This window comes from Austrofundulus limnaeus, unplaced genomic scaffold (genome assembly GCF_001266775.1).
Source record: "Austrofundulus limnaeus strain Quisiro unplaced genomic scaffold, Austrofundulus_limnaeus-1.0 Scaffold194, whole genome shotgun sequence".
NCBI classification, from domain to species: Eukaryota; Metazoa; Chordata; class Actinopteri; order Cyprinodontiformes; family Rivulidae; genus Austrofundulus; species Austrofundulus limnaeus.
Window position 1 is genome coordinate 582,877 of NW_013952596.1, and position 12,883 is coordinate 595,759.

Below are 12,883 nucleotides of genomic sequence, written 5' to 3' on the forward strand. Positions count from 1 at the left end.
GTTTAGTGTGAACTTGGGCTTAAATTTAATTTCAAATGGCATTTAACTTGCCTTAAGTTGCAGGAACTAGGGTTGGGCAAAATTGTATTGTGTGCAATTAATCGTCAGAAAAACGTGAATTGGTTATTTTTTGGCATTTGACGATAAATATAATTAATGCCACCAGGCAGACTGGAGATTTCCTCAGTCAGTCCGCTTGGTGCTCCTCTCCGCTTCAAATATGACAAACATTAAAAAAGTTCTGTATTTTATTTATCATTACTCTGGTTTTACTTGGTCTATCAACACAATTTAAAAATTGATGTATAGCCTGAAGTCTGTACTTTTGACACAATTTGGAACAGATTTTTATGGAGAGTAAATCTTTCCCACTAGAGTGATTAAAACTGGTATATGACTAGAGTATGAGGGCATCCAGGGACTCCAGGTGATTAATCATCATATTAATCCTTGTCGGCTAAATACTACAATTAATCATGATTAATTTTATGCCAGTATTGCCCAACCCTAGTAGGAACCCTTTAAAACCTCCAGTTAAGTTCATATTTAATGTTTTTCTGTCAATCATTTTTCCCCCATATTTATGACCAGCTTTAGATTTCAACCACGAAGAACTTGGCGAGGATTTACCATTTCTGCAGACCCCATCAAACTCCAACTAYGTCCCAGATGCGGTGATGCCGCCAGGCGAGCTGTGGCTCCATGGAGGCCCCTCCCGGGCCGTGCTGTCCCTGCCTTCCTGTCTGTGCCTCTCCAGGCTCAGCGCACCCAGAATCTCCGGACTGGGGCYTTCGGTCGAAGACCAGGGGGAGATGAAGGTGTTTGCCAAGTGTCAGCTTCAGCAGGGGGTCATGTTTGGGCCTTTTCTGGGAGAAATGTGCAAAGGACAAATGCCAAGCAACCTCAAATATGCCTGGGCTGTGAGTAGACCGACACCAACAAATTATATATAGAATGTTGGGTTATAAACGGTTACAAATATTTAATTTGATCGCTGTATTTTCTCATCTTTACCGAATGTTTTGTTGTGTTCTAGATTCGAGATGATGCTGCTTTTACTTTTGTGGATGCTTTCGATGAGAACAAATCGAACTGGATGAGGTGAGAGGTCATCATCATTTAAGACATTTTTTTATTTGAAAACTCTCGCTGCGTGGGAAAACGTGACTCTGTGTGCGTTTGCGCCATTTTTCAGGTACGTGACGTATACGAGTAGTGAGGCCGAACACAACCTGGTCGTGTTCCAGTTTTATCGGCACATTTACTACCGGGTTTCCCAGCCCATCTCRGAGGGGTCAGAACTCAAAGTCTGGATTGGGAAGGATTACGCTTCTCTTTTGGGTCTGGGTTTAAGTGAGTTTAATGACTTTTGATATTAGATTTTTTTCTCCCTGTATATACTATAGTAACTCTCAGCTGATTGTAAACTTGAATCTATTTTAGGGCTGCAACAACGAATCGATAAAAATCGATTATTAAAAGCGTTGGCAACGAATTTCATTATCAATTAGTTGTGTCGTGCTATTTATGCATCCCTCGCCATGTCGCGGAGCCGTTTATGTCACCCGCAGAGCGTTGTCAGTGCTGGCTGACCTAAATAAAGTTTAGGAAGAAAAAAAACTCTACCTGTAAAGATCCGCCCTCTGATACTAAATCCACCATTTATTTCCTCCTCAGGCCAAAAATACAAAAATATATAAAAATCCACCAGTTTTTTCTGACTGAGGCTCAAAGTTATTTGTTAAGCAGCAAAAAGGTTCAGGACGAAGGAATAAAAAATAAATAAAAAAGACGCAGCAGCAGGTCTGCCTCAGTAGGGGAGGGGCTGCTTCAGAACTTCTTACTGGCTCATAAAACACTAAGTCAGACAGAACCAACAAGAAGGAAGCGAAAAGTAAAGAACTATAGAAAAATCATAAATGTTAAATGTAAATAAATTCTAATTATAATAAATTAATAATAGTTTACATCTAAAAATGATATGTTATTCTTTTAATCTATTTTCCTCATTCAGCAACCTATTAAATTTCTGCTGTTTTATGTATGACAAATACACATTTTCTTCAGTCAGTCATACAACTGGAAAAATAAAATGTTAAAACATTTATGATGTGCTTCTGTTTTTTTAATTCAGCAGATTATAAAAAAATCCTTCATGTTATGAAAAGACCATCGTAATTGAAGAGAAAACTCCAGTTTTTAAGAAAATGACTACTAATCAATTAATTGTTTGGCAATATATAAGATAGATCAACTTATGTAATTAAGCGTTTTAACGATTTGGCCGATTTGTCGAAAAAATAATCGACAGATTAATTGATTTATTAAAATAATCGTTAGTTGCAGCCATTTGTATTAAACTCGTTAAAGTTGACCCATTTAATTAGGTTCTGTCGGTCCCACAGGTGATAATGGGAAATGTGAAATTGGAGACAAGGAGACAGCTCTGCGCCTCCTGCAGGACATCCAGCTGATCACCCTCCCAGAACCGAGCAGCACCTCTCTTTGGTCTGACTGCAGCCAGTCGCAGAGCCCCATGCCCATCATCAGTGAAGTGACGACCTTCTCAAACCCAGAAGCAGCCGGCGACCCGAGCCTGGTTCCCAACTCGACCTTCCCGTCCACGTTCTCCTCCACATTCCCCTTGCTGTCCTCCAGCTCTCACGTGATGGAGAAGTACGACTTCCTGCCCGGAACGGAGAAGCTGCTGACCAACCTGAACACCAATCAGAACAGCCCCTGGCACTTCTTCGGTCTGGAGCCGGACCCRACCGGTCGGCCTCTGGACCGGAACACCGCGGTGTGCAAGCTGTGCATGGAGCGAGTGAGCTGCGGAGGAGGAGGAGCAACGGATCTCCAGATCCACCTGACCACCAAGCACCACATCAAACCCCGTGACATCAGCAAGGATCGCAGTGTGGCGACAGGTAGGAGAGTTTGTAACCACACACACTCAGTAATTCTATTCAACACTTCAACAATTAAAGACCAAAAATTTTAAAGAAATWATTTGTGACCAGATTAGATCAATTTATCGATAAACAAAATATTTTAAGTAGCAGTCAGTACGGGTTTAGAGCAAATAATTYTACATCATTGGCTCTCATGGAATTAATAGAACAAATAACAACAGCTGTTGATCAAAACAGTACTGTGTTATTGTTTACATTGATTTAAAGAAAGCATTCAACACCTTTGATCACAGTATTCACCTTGAAAAGCTGAATCAATATGACAGAGGATCAGCACTGCAGTGAAACACAGGAAACAGTTTGTAGAAATACATGATATAAGATCTGAACTCTTTAACATCACATGTGGAGTTCCTCAGGGTTCTGTMCTTGGACCAAAGTTATTTATTTTATATGTGAATGACTTGGTAAATGTGTCAGAACATTTTAAATGTGTTTTATTTGCAAGTGATACCACATTTATTTGTTTGGGTAAAAATATAGAACAGATGTTGGAAATAATGCAGACAGAATTTGTAAAAGTACAAAATTGGTTTCACATTCATAAATTATCATTAAATTAGGATAAAACAAATTACATGATATTATAGAACTCTTGATGACATCTAGAGTTGCTGGTGTTGAGATTTGTAGAGTCAGTGAAGTGAAGTTTCTGGGTGTTKTTATTGATGAAAAACTGACATGAAAATCTTACATAAATTATTTAAGAAYAAAAATAGCTAAATAATGCGTTACTGTACAAAATAAGGGAGTTATTCAATGATAAAGCACTGTATATGTTGTATAATGCAATAATTGTTCCACACATAATTTATTGCATTGAAGTTTGGGGTAAAGCATTCAAAACACTTACAAATCCTTTTTTGTTTTACGAAAAAGAGCGGTAAGAATTATCACCAGAAAACATTACAGCCACCCATCAAATATATTATATCATCAATTGAAAATATTAAAATTCTATGATTTCGTTTATTATAATATTTTATTGTTTATGTATGAGGCTCACAAAAACACATTACCTTCTAACATACAAATAAATGTTGTTAAGAGAGAGAGCTATTATGGAGATGTTTGTGAATCTTTGGTTTCGTACCAGTTTGAAGGAGCATTCTACTTTAATCCAGGGAACAGGATTGTGGAATGAGGATGGTGTTAAAAATGACAGATGTATGTACTTATTTAAGAGGAAGATAAAAGTTAGTTTTTTATGAAATATGAAATAGCATAATGTTTTTTTCTCTTCTTGGAAAAAAGGGGGCAGATATAAGATTTTTTTATTCAGTTTTTTTTCCATCTCTTGTAAACAGTTTTATTTTCAATGAAATGAACAAATTTCTAAACAAATAATAACTACACCATCATCTATTTTTTAAAAACGCCCAAATGCTTCTTTTCCTCAGTGTCTCTACGATGCGTACCACCGGTGATCCCTCCCAGCGGTCTTGTTAGCTCCAGCCCCGCAGTGATGCCGATGCAGGTGACCCACGCCATCGCCAACTTCCTGATCCGGGACCTGCAGGCCCCGGCTCTGGTGGAAGGGGAGGGCTTCAAACAGCTGCTGCACACCGTCCTGCCCTCYTACAGGGAGACGCTCTCGTCCTGCCAGCTGGCAAGCCTCCTGACGGAGCACCACATCCGGAGCAGGATGAGCCTCCTGCAGCTGCTGAGGGGCAAGTCTGGTAGCGCYGAAGCCGAGGAGACGTGCGACTACACTGCTCCCATTGAGTTCGAGCCCCGGAGGCGCGGGCGACCCTCCAATCGTCAGAGGGAAGTGTGTCACTTGGTCACCCTGAGCGTGGACGTGTGGCTGCACAGCTGGCAGGGCAGCAGCCAGCGCTACCTCACCCTCTGGGCGCACTACATAGATCATGACTTCAGTCCTCACAACCTGGCCCTGACCACACAGAAGCTGGCGGAGGGCAGAGGAAAAGACTTCAGCCTTCAWGCTGTGGAGGCGCAGGTGAAGGCGATGGCACGGGAGTGGGGGGTCTCTCAACCCAATCTGGTCCTCCTGGGAATGGAGGGCAAAACCCCCACGAGGGTGGGTCTGATCAAAAGTGAGAAGGGCGCAGAGCCCACGGGAAGCGTCCCCCACCCGAACTCAACGACGTTTCTAGAGCGGGACGACTCTGTGTCCTCCGAGGAGCCCCAGGCCTCCTCAGAGCTGTACAGCGAGGGTCTCCCGTCGCTTCCGTGTTTCTTCAGTGCCGTGCAGGGCTGCGTGGGCGAAGTCATGTCCCACCCGGTCGTCTCAAAAACCCTGACCCAGTTCCAGAGTGTTCTGTCCAGTCTGCTGTGGCCACCCGCTCACAAGAAAGGCTTCTACCTGCACCACGTTCGGAAGCTGCTGCAGGCCCTGACCAAGCGGGAGCAGGCGGACGTCAAGTTGTGGGCTCACAGCCCGCCCCCCTGGAACTCTTTTTACCACCTGCTGAGCTTCCTCAGCAAACAGAAGAGTGTCATCTGCGATATAATCAAAGAGATTAACGAGGAGAGCTCGAACAGGGAGGAGACGGCTTCAGAGCCGTGCAGCAGCTACCACGCCAACTCCACCTCCAGCACGCCGTCGCCGAGCCTCCCGACGCTGCGCTCCGAGTGGAAGGTGGTGGAGGAGCTCTGCCTGGTGCTCAAACCTCTGGACGTGGCCTGCCGGACTCTGGCCAAGGAGGCCTTCCCCCGTCTGTCCCTGGTCAAACCCATCCTCACCGGCTTGCTGTCACGCCACCTCGTGCCGCGGCCGGGCGACTCCAGCACCTTGAAGGAGGTGAAGCGGCTGATGAGGCGGAGCTTATCCAGCTGTTACGACAACCCCGCCGTGAACAGGATTCTGAGCGTGGCGTGCTCCCTCGACCCCCAGTTCCAYGGGCTGGGCTTCATGGAGGAAAGGGTGAGGTCTACTTTTTGAATTTTTGAGAAATTATTTAGGCAATAAACAGAAATCTAGTGCCAGGTGAWAGGGCCTGAAATCARTATCACAATTTATTGACCAGTTCACCTCGATAACGATAAATGCACAATAACACTTACTGCCACCACACACAGGTACACAGTRTAGTATAATCATAACACAGTTTAGTATTCTCTAATGATGCATTATACAAAAATTTTAACCTGAACTATTTGGRCCAAAGGGATTTGTAAGGAAAAGTTTGATTTTGAACAGCTTTTCTTTGTCATTTTAGTGTTTTTAATATATTTAATAAATAAAAAAACATTTTTCTCAAGACTTGAGTCGGATATAGTCATAGAAATATTTAACCATCTCCATAACTTTTCAGTGCAAACAAACACAATATGTATGTACTATAATTTTATATTTTAAAAAATATACCATGTCTTTTGTACGGCACAAAATAACTACATTTTTTTATTTGTTAGACTGACTAATTTCTCCATTAAAATAACTATTTCTTTCAAAAAGATTATATGATTTAGAGAGCTCATGTAATCATTTAATACAATTTATTCTTCATTTTTGATCATTTATTGAATCACAGAGCAGTTCAGTCACAGTGGTTCTAAATATAAGCAAACTATATTGTGAAGAATTAAATTTGTAGATATCTATGACAAACTACAAAAAGAACAAAGCAGGTTTGTTTTATTTTGCTGGGGGGGCGGGGCTAACGGTAAGCGGAGACTCGTCTGCTGGGGCAAACAAARTGTTCATCTGAGTTAATATTTTGGAAGAGCTCYCTCAGAACATCTCAGCCTGTGTGCACCTCACTCCTGTAACAGCTCTGAGGAGGAGAGGAGTTTGGTCACGCGAACAAAGTTGGACATATCTGTTCGATAACGACGCTCTGAACACATAAACTTATAGTGTGTTAGATTTTAGATGCTTATGTCTCTGGTAGCTCAGGAGAGAAGTGTGGAGGATGGGGTTTTCTCACTCAGGACAGGAGCTGCAGGCTGTGTTTATCCTGCAGACTGCTGCACCGACATCAGAAAGACCCGCCCTGCTCTGCTCTGATTGGATAAAACTGTGGGGTTTGTTTGATTTGTTGAAAGCAGCGTCTGTTTAAACCTGTATCAGACTGGGTGGCTTTAACCAGACTGCAGCAGAAAACAAGCAGGTTCTCCGACATGGGCAAAATGACGTTGGTCATGAAATTASCATTSGCTCCATATAATTTATTTTCCTGGGCAAGTTTTTATTACTGGTATTATCATGAATATGATAAGGCCCAGCCCTAATGAAAACATTACTTTTTAGCTCTAAGTTTTAAATTGGTTTAAAGACCAATTTATAACCTCAGTCCACATTAAAAGGTGATACAAATCTGTGGCATCAATTAAAGACATAGTTTAGTCTCATTTTTCCAATCTGAGCTCATACAGATCTACAAACAGTAAAATACTGATTGTTCATAATATCTCCACAGAACTTTAAATATTCCACGTGTGAATGAGCAGAACTCAGTATTAATAACACATTCAGTCCTCGTATAGAACTGTTTTCATTGTTTTAATTTCATGCTGTCCTGTTTTTTGCTCTCACTTGTTAGTTTTCTCAGGTGTTACAAGAATATCCTGGAAGTTGAATTAAAATCCTTTGCCTTGATGTTTCAGGAGCAGACGGACACGTTTAACTGGCTGAAGGAGGAGGCTGTGAGGATCGTGAAGGACAACAGGAAGAAGAATTTGCCTAAGACGCATCGGATCAAGAGAAGCTCCTCCCCTGCGTCGCCTGAGTCAGAGAGCGACATCGTGCGGAGGAGCAAACGACTGAAGGAGTGCCCGCCCATCAACTTCAGAGAGCTGGTGGTGGAAGAGGAGTTCAGCGACGCCGGGGAGGTGGAGGGAGACGACAGCGACTATGTGGAGCCGAGCTCCGAGCCCGGGCTCTCCGGCATGGAGTTCCTGCTGGGGGACCTGTTCTGCTCCGCCCCCCGGAGCAGGCTGAGYTCGGCGGAGGAGTCCGTCGACATCGAGATGTCGGTCTTCAGAGCCGACAAGGGGGCTTCGCTGGGCGTGGAGCCCCTGCAGTGGTGGAGGAGGAAGGCGGCACAGTTCCCCCTGTTGGCCTCGGTGGCTCGAGCCTACCTGGCCGCCCCAGCTGTGGCGGGCAGCGCCGCCCAGGACTTTGTGCACCGAGAGCAGGGAACCCCGCACAGGAACAGATCGAACATCCCGCCCGAGAGTTTGGATGCTATTCTGTTTCTGCACCACAATCGCATTTCTTCCAGCGAGAACGGGCCGACGAGTATGCAGGAATGATGGAGGGGAAAAAAAGTCTGGACGTTTTATTTGCATGTTTAAAAAAAAAAAGACCAAATYCACACATTGTGATTCAGTTTGTAGAAACAGAACCAGCAGCTGGAGAATACRAAGTGCAGTACAATCAGAGCGTTATTCTCAACTTTAATGTCTTTTTTTTCTCAACTAAAATCCAACATGTTCAAAGTTTAAAACAACTTTTAATCTGCTTTTTCTAATCGACGTAAAATGATTTCCCTTCAACATTTAAAACAAATAATCTGTATTTTATCACTGATTTGACCTTTTGTGTTCATTCCGCTGTAGTTCCCAGTGCCTTATTTCAGTAGTCCCACATTAAATTTAGATTTTTAATCTCTTTGTTTTTACCAGCTGATCATAGTGGACTGACAAAGGGCTTCATGGGGGCACCTTGTACTGTTTGCCTGTGCTGTTTGTATTTGTTTTGTTTTTAATTACCCACTGCCAAGGAGAATAGGCAACAATGCTGCATTTTCAACTCAATTCATTTTGAATATTTATCTAACATCTGCTGTGGCAGACAGTAGCTGAGAGTCATCCTCAACACATCAAGTCCCTTTTCATCACAAGATATTTGCGTAAAATGTTTTTATTTTGATTATTATTTTGCAGAAGTTGCTCAAACTTTACATTAAAYTTTGTTGTAGCTCAATCCACGATTTAAAAAGACCAGATAAAAAGGAAAATAATGAAAATCTTCTCTGCTGGACTGATTGGTTCCACTTTCTACACTGAGTTCAGTCTGTGTCAAACTCCTGTCTGTTCCTGAATGTAATATTTTAAACCTTGTCTTGACATCACTACTGATTTTTTTCCTCTTAAAAGTATAACAAACTTGTTCCTCACTTTTTAAAATAAAAAAACAACCTATATTACTATTTAGCATCTTTGATTTATGATTTCTTGGGGGGATAAGTGGGTTTAACATTTAGTAATGTGTTACGTTTCATGTTTTAATGAAAAATAAGGATTACTGAAGMAGCTGTGAGTTTAAAACTAATCACTTTGTTGTTTACATTATTTAAAAACATATTTTTCACTTGGTTGCTGCTCTGGTGAATACAGGTGTGTGTTAACACAACACTAAGGTAGAAAGACATCAATTTAAGAAGGGTCAAAGGTCATTTTGGAGTCATAAGTTTAAAACATTTAAGACAGCTGCCAGTCCTCTCGGTAGTGGGATGTCTCAACAAATTCACCCTGAAGGTCAGACTGTGCAGTGCCCAGAGAAATGAGCTCCATCCTCCAGTCTGTTAGCAGGGTAAAGGTCAAAGGTCATGGCTTGTTTGGAAGGGTTGCTGAAGAAACTGAAGCAAAGAGGGTAAAGTTACGTTTTTTATTTATTGCCACCACCTGGTGGAATTCTTTACCTGATGTAACATTTTTCTTTAAATCTTTGTAAAAATATTTATTTATAACTTTCCTCAGTCAGTAAAACTTTGAAAGACACGCTGTGTTAAAAACAAACTTCTTTGTACTTTAAAAACTTGAGTAAAAATGTTTACAAAATGTTTTTATTTGTAGCGTTAAAAAGCAGAAATGATCCCTTCGCTACAGTTTGGCTTCAGATAAGGTGGAGTCAGTGGAGACTTGGGGGTGAGAGCTGTTCTTCCTGCTGTGGGCTTCTCTCCTGCAGTGGACGTAGATGTAAAGAGGGTGGATGAAGGCCAGGAGGGTGAGGAGGGTGAGGGTGATGTCCACCTGGAACAGATAGCTGATATTAAAAATGCTGCTCACTTTAATGTTGGATTCAGAGTTGTTTTACGTTACAKTCATCACTTGTTCTTTTCTGTTTCTAAACTGTAACTGTCTCACATAAAATGGATCCCCTTGCAGAGGTCCGTTGACCAGGGCGAAGCAGGGGTACTGCAGCAGGGAGATGACAGCAGACAGACACATCACCAGGCCGTACAGCTTCCCAAAGTGAGTGGCTGGAAAGCTGAGATGCAATGAAATGTGAGTTATTTTGATACATTTAGCATTTTAAGGATAAACTCTATCCTGCACTTCACCCACGCGATGCTAATGAAGGCTGCGTTTCCCCCGTAGAGGAAGGAGCGATTGAGGACCTGCAGRATGAAGGTGAGGTACTGCAGGGGGAGGAGAGGGATGGAGGCGCACGCCGAGAAGAGGAGGCACTGCAAGGATGTCAGGAACAGTGACAGGCAGGAGGAGCGCAGGTCCGCCTCCCGTTCGGTTTCTCCTGCAGCGCCAGAGAAACAAGGGGTGAAGAGGGCTGCTGCGGTGTCACACTAACACAGGTCGGGATTTTTTTTTTTATAGTATTTATTCATTTCATTTTAAAAAACATAAAACACATTACATACAATAAAACAATACAAATAAAATAAAATGAAAGGCAGCGGCAGAAGAAAAAAACATATCTGCTCCTATTTACAAAAAAAATTATATTAATTTCAAACAATAATAAAACAAATAAATAAATTCAACTCTTCAAACAATAACGCATAAAAATACAACAATTTCATATTTGATCATTTTTTAAAAGGAATTAATTGATCCAATGCTTTTGTAAACATTTCCCAGATTATTCCATAGTCTTATACCTTTTACTGAAGTACATCTCTCCTTCTAATTTTTTGTTTGGATTTTCAGTTTAACAAACATTTGTAATCCCTTCAAATTATAGCAGCTTTCCCTTTTAACAAAATCTGATTGGATGTTTGAAGGTAACACATTTTTATGAGCCTTAAACATAACCTGCAGAATGTTATAATCAACCAACTCATACCATTTTAATAATTTTAATTGATGAAACAATATTTTAGATGGGTAATAGTAATGCTTTCTTGTGATAATTCTTATGGCTCTTTTTTGTAAAATAAAAAAAAGGATTAGTAATTGTTTTACATGCATTTCCCCAGACTTCTATAAAATAAATCAAATGTGGAACAATTATTGCATTATATAGCATAAATAGTGTTTTATCATTAAATAACTCCTTAACTTTATACAGCACTGCAATAGATTTTGCCATTTTTGTTCTTAAGTAATTTATATGCGGTCTCTGTCAGTTTTTCGTCAATAACACCCAAAAACTTCACCTCAGTGACTCTACAAATTTCAACACCTTCTACTCTAAATGGAACATCAGTTGTTTTCTTTCTATTACTAAATATTATGTAATTAGTTTTATCCAAATTTAATAACTTATTACGATTAAACCAATTTTGTACTTTTACAAATTCTATTTCCATCATTTCCAACATTTGTTCTATGTTCTTACCCAAGCAAAAAAATGTAGTGTCGTCTGCAAATAAAACACATCTAAACGAYCCCGACACATTTACCAAATCTTAATTATATAGAAGAAACATTTACCAAGTCATTATTATATAGAAGAAACAACTTTGGTCCCAGTACAGAACCTTGTGGAACCCCACGTACAACATTTACCGTCGGCTCGAGGTTTCCCTTTATGTCTGTCCAGGATGAGTCCGTTCCAGGGGGCGCAGAGGACTCCACACAGCTGGGTCACTGCAAAGGCGTTGGTGTACTGACTCACTGATGGAGAAGGAGACAAGCAAACTGAAATTAGACGTGAAGATGAAAATATCAGTAAGAAAAAAAAAAAAAAGAAATAATTTACCCAGGCTTGTGTCGTTTTCAGCCAGCCGGTTCAGCGTGGTGTTGAGTGTCCCGATGAAGAGGTAGTGCCTCAGCTGCATCAGGGACARCCACAGGAGGTGCCACAGGAAGAACCAGGACAGGACGCAGCTCTGGAAACTCAGCTCTGAACACAGAAAAACATGTTTTTAAAGTAAAAAAAAAAAACAATTCCATAAAAACATTTTCTCCTTTTCTAAACCCTGCCAAACAGTAATGTTTCTTTCAGTCATGTTTTGTGGACAATAATATTTAACTTCCTGCTTCCATTAGGTCAAAATGACCCAKATTGTTTGTGTGAATCAAATTCACCTGTAGTGTGTCAGTTTTACATCTTAAAGGGACAAAACAAACCTTTTTCTGCTTCTTCTCTTTCATCTTCTTGTGTTTTGTTTGTTTCACTGAGGTCCTGATCCAGAGTCCCCAACGTGTCCCTGAGCCGCTCCACCTGCTCCACATTATAAGTGTTGCCCTTCCCACAATCCATCCTGAATGTAAAACACCTCACGTCATTTATCACTTATCATTTGTGACCATCTGAACCACCCCGAGGTCTTCATCTTCTCACCCATAAGTGTAGCTCTGTGGCAGAAGGTAGGGGATGTGGGTCCTCGGCATGAGCAGGAAGGTCCTGGCCACGTGGACGATGCTGCAGAGGGACACGGTGAGGAAGGAGGACCGGAGAGACACTCCTCGTTCATACAGGAGCTGGAAAACAGGAGGCAGGAACAAAACGTTCACACAAAAACACGAGATATGATCTTTTCTGCAGTGTGAAAACTGACAGGCTAAAGCTTAAAAAAATGCAGAATGCTAAGTAGCTAAATGCCAGCAGAGGCTAAAAAATAGCAAAGGGCTTGCTAAAAGCTAAAAAGGAGCAAAATCTAAAAAGCAAAATTTTAGGTAAAAAAAAGTAGCTAAATGACAGCTAAAACTAAAAACAACAAAAATCTACCTAAAAGCTAAAGGAAGTGAAATGAGAGCTAAAGGTGCAGCAAAAGACAAATAAAATAAAATAAACACCCCAAAGATTAGCTAAAAGC

General features: G+C 41.3%; 2 protein-coding genes across 4 annotated transcripts in view; one reads left to right on the plus strand and one right to left on the minus strand.

Annotated features, from left to right (window-relative positions):
• Nucleotides 1-9,091, plus strand: part of LOC106524616 (uncharacterized) — a 20,630-nt gene extending 11,539 nt beyond the window's left edge. For all 3 annotated transcript variants that reach the window (XM_014018483.1, XM_014018484.1, XM_014018485.1), the window contains exons 2-7: nt 592-920; nt 1,037-1,101; nt 1,196-1,353; nt 2,406-2,927; nt 4,373-5,859; nt 7,545-9,091. In XM_014018483.1, coding sequence (XP_013873937.1) covers nt 592-920; nt 1,037-1,101; nt 1,196-1,353; nt 2,406-2,927; nt 4,373-5,859; nt 7,545-8,192 — 3,209 coding nt within the window. In that variant the 3' untranslated portion in view covers nt 8,193-9,091. The remainder of the gene's footprint in view (nt 1-591; nt 921-1,036; nt 1,102-1,195; nt 1,354-2,405; nt 2,928-4,372; nt 5,860-7,544) is intronic.
• Nucleotides 9,092-9,535: 444 nt separating this feature from the next.
• Nucleotides 9,536-12,883, minus strand: part of slc43a3a (solute carrier family 43 member 3a) — a gene marked incomplete at its 5' end in the record, with an annotated part of 6,459 nt that continues 3,111 nt past the window's right edge. The window contains 7 exon segments of the mRNA XM_014018502.1: nt 9,536-9,914; nt 10,029-10,152; nt 10,230-10,416; nt 11,631-11,738; nt 11,824-11,967; nt 12,195-12,328; nt 12,409-12,548. Coding sequence (XP_013873956.1) covers nt 9,765-9,914; nt 10,029-10,152; nt 10,230-10,416; nt 11,631-11,738; nt 11,824-11,967; nt 12,195-12,328; nt 12,409-12,548 — 987 coding nt within the window.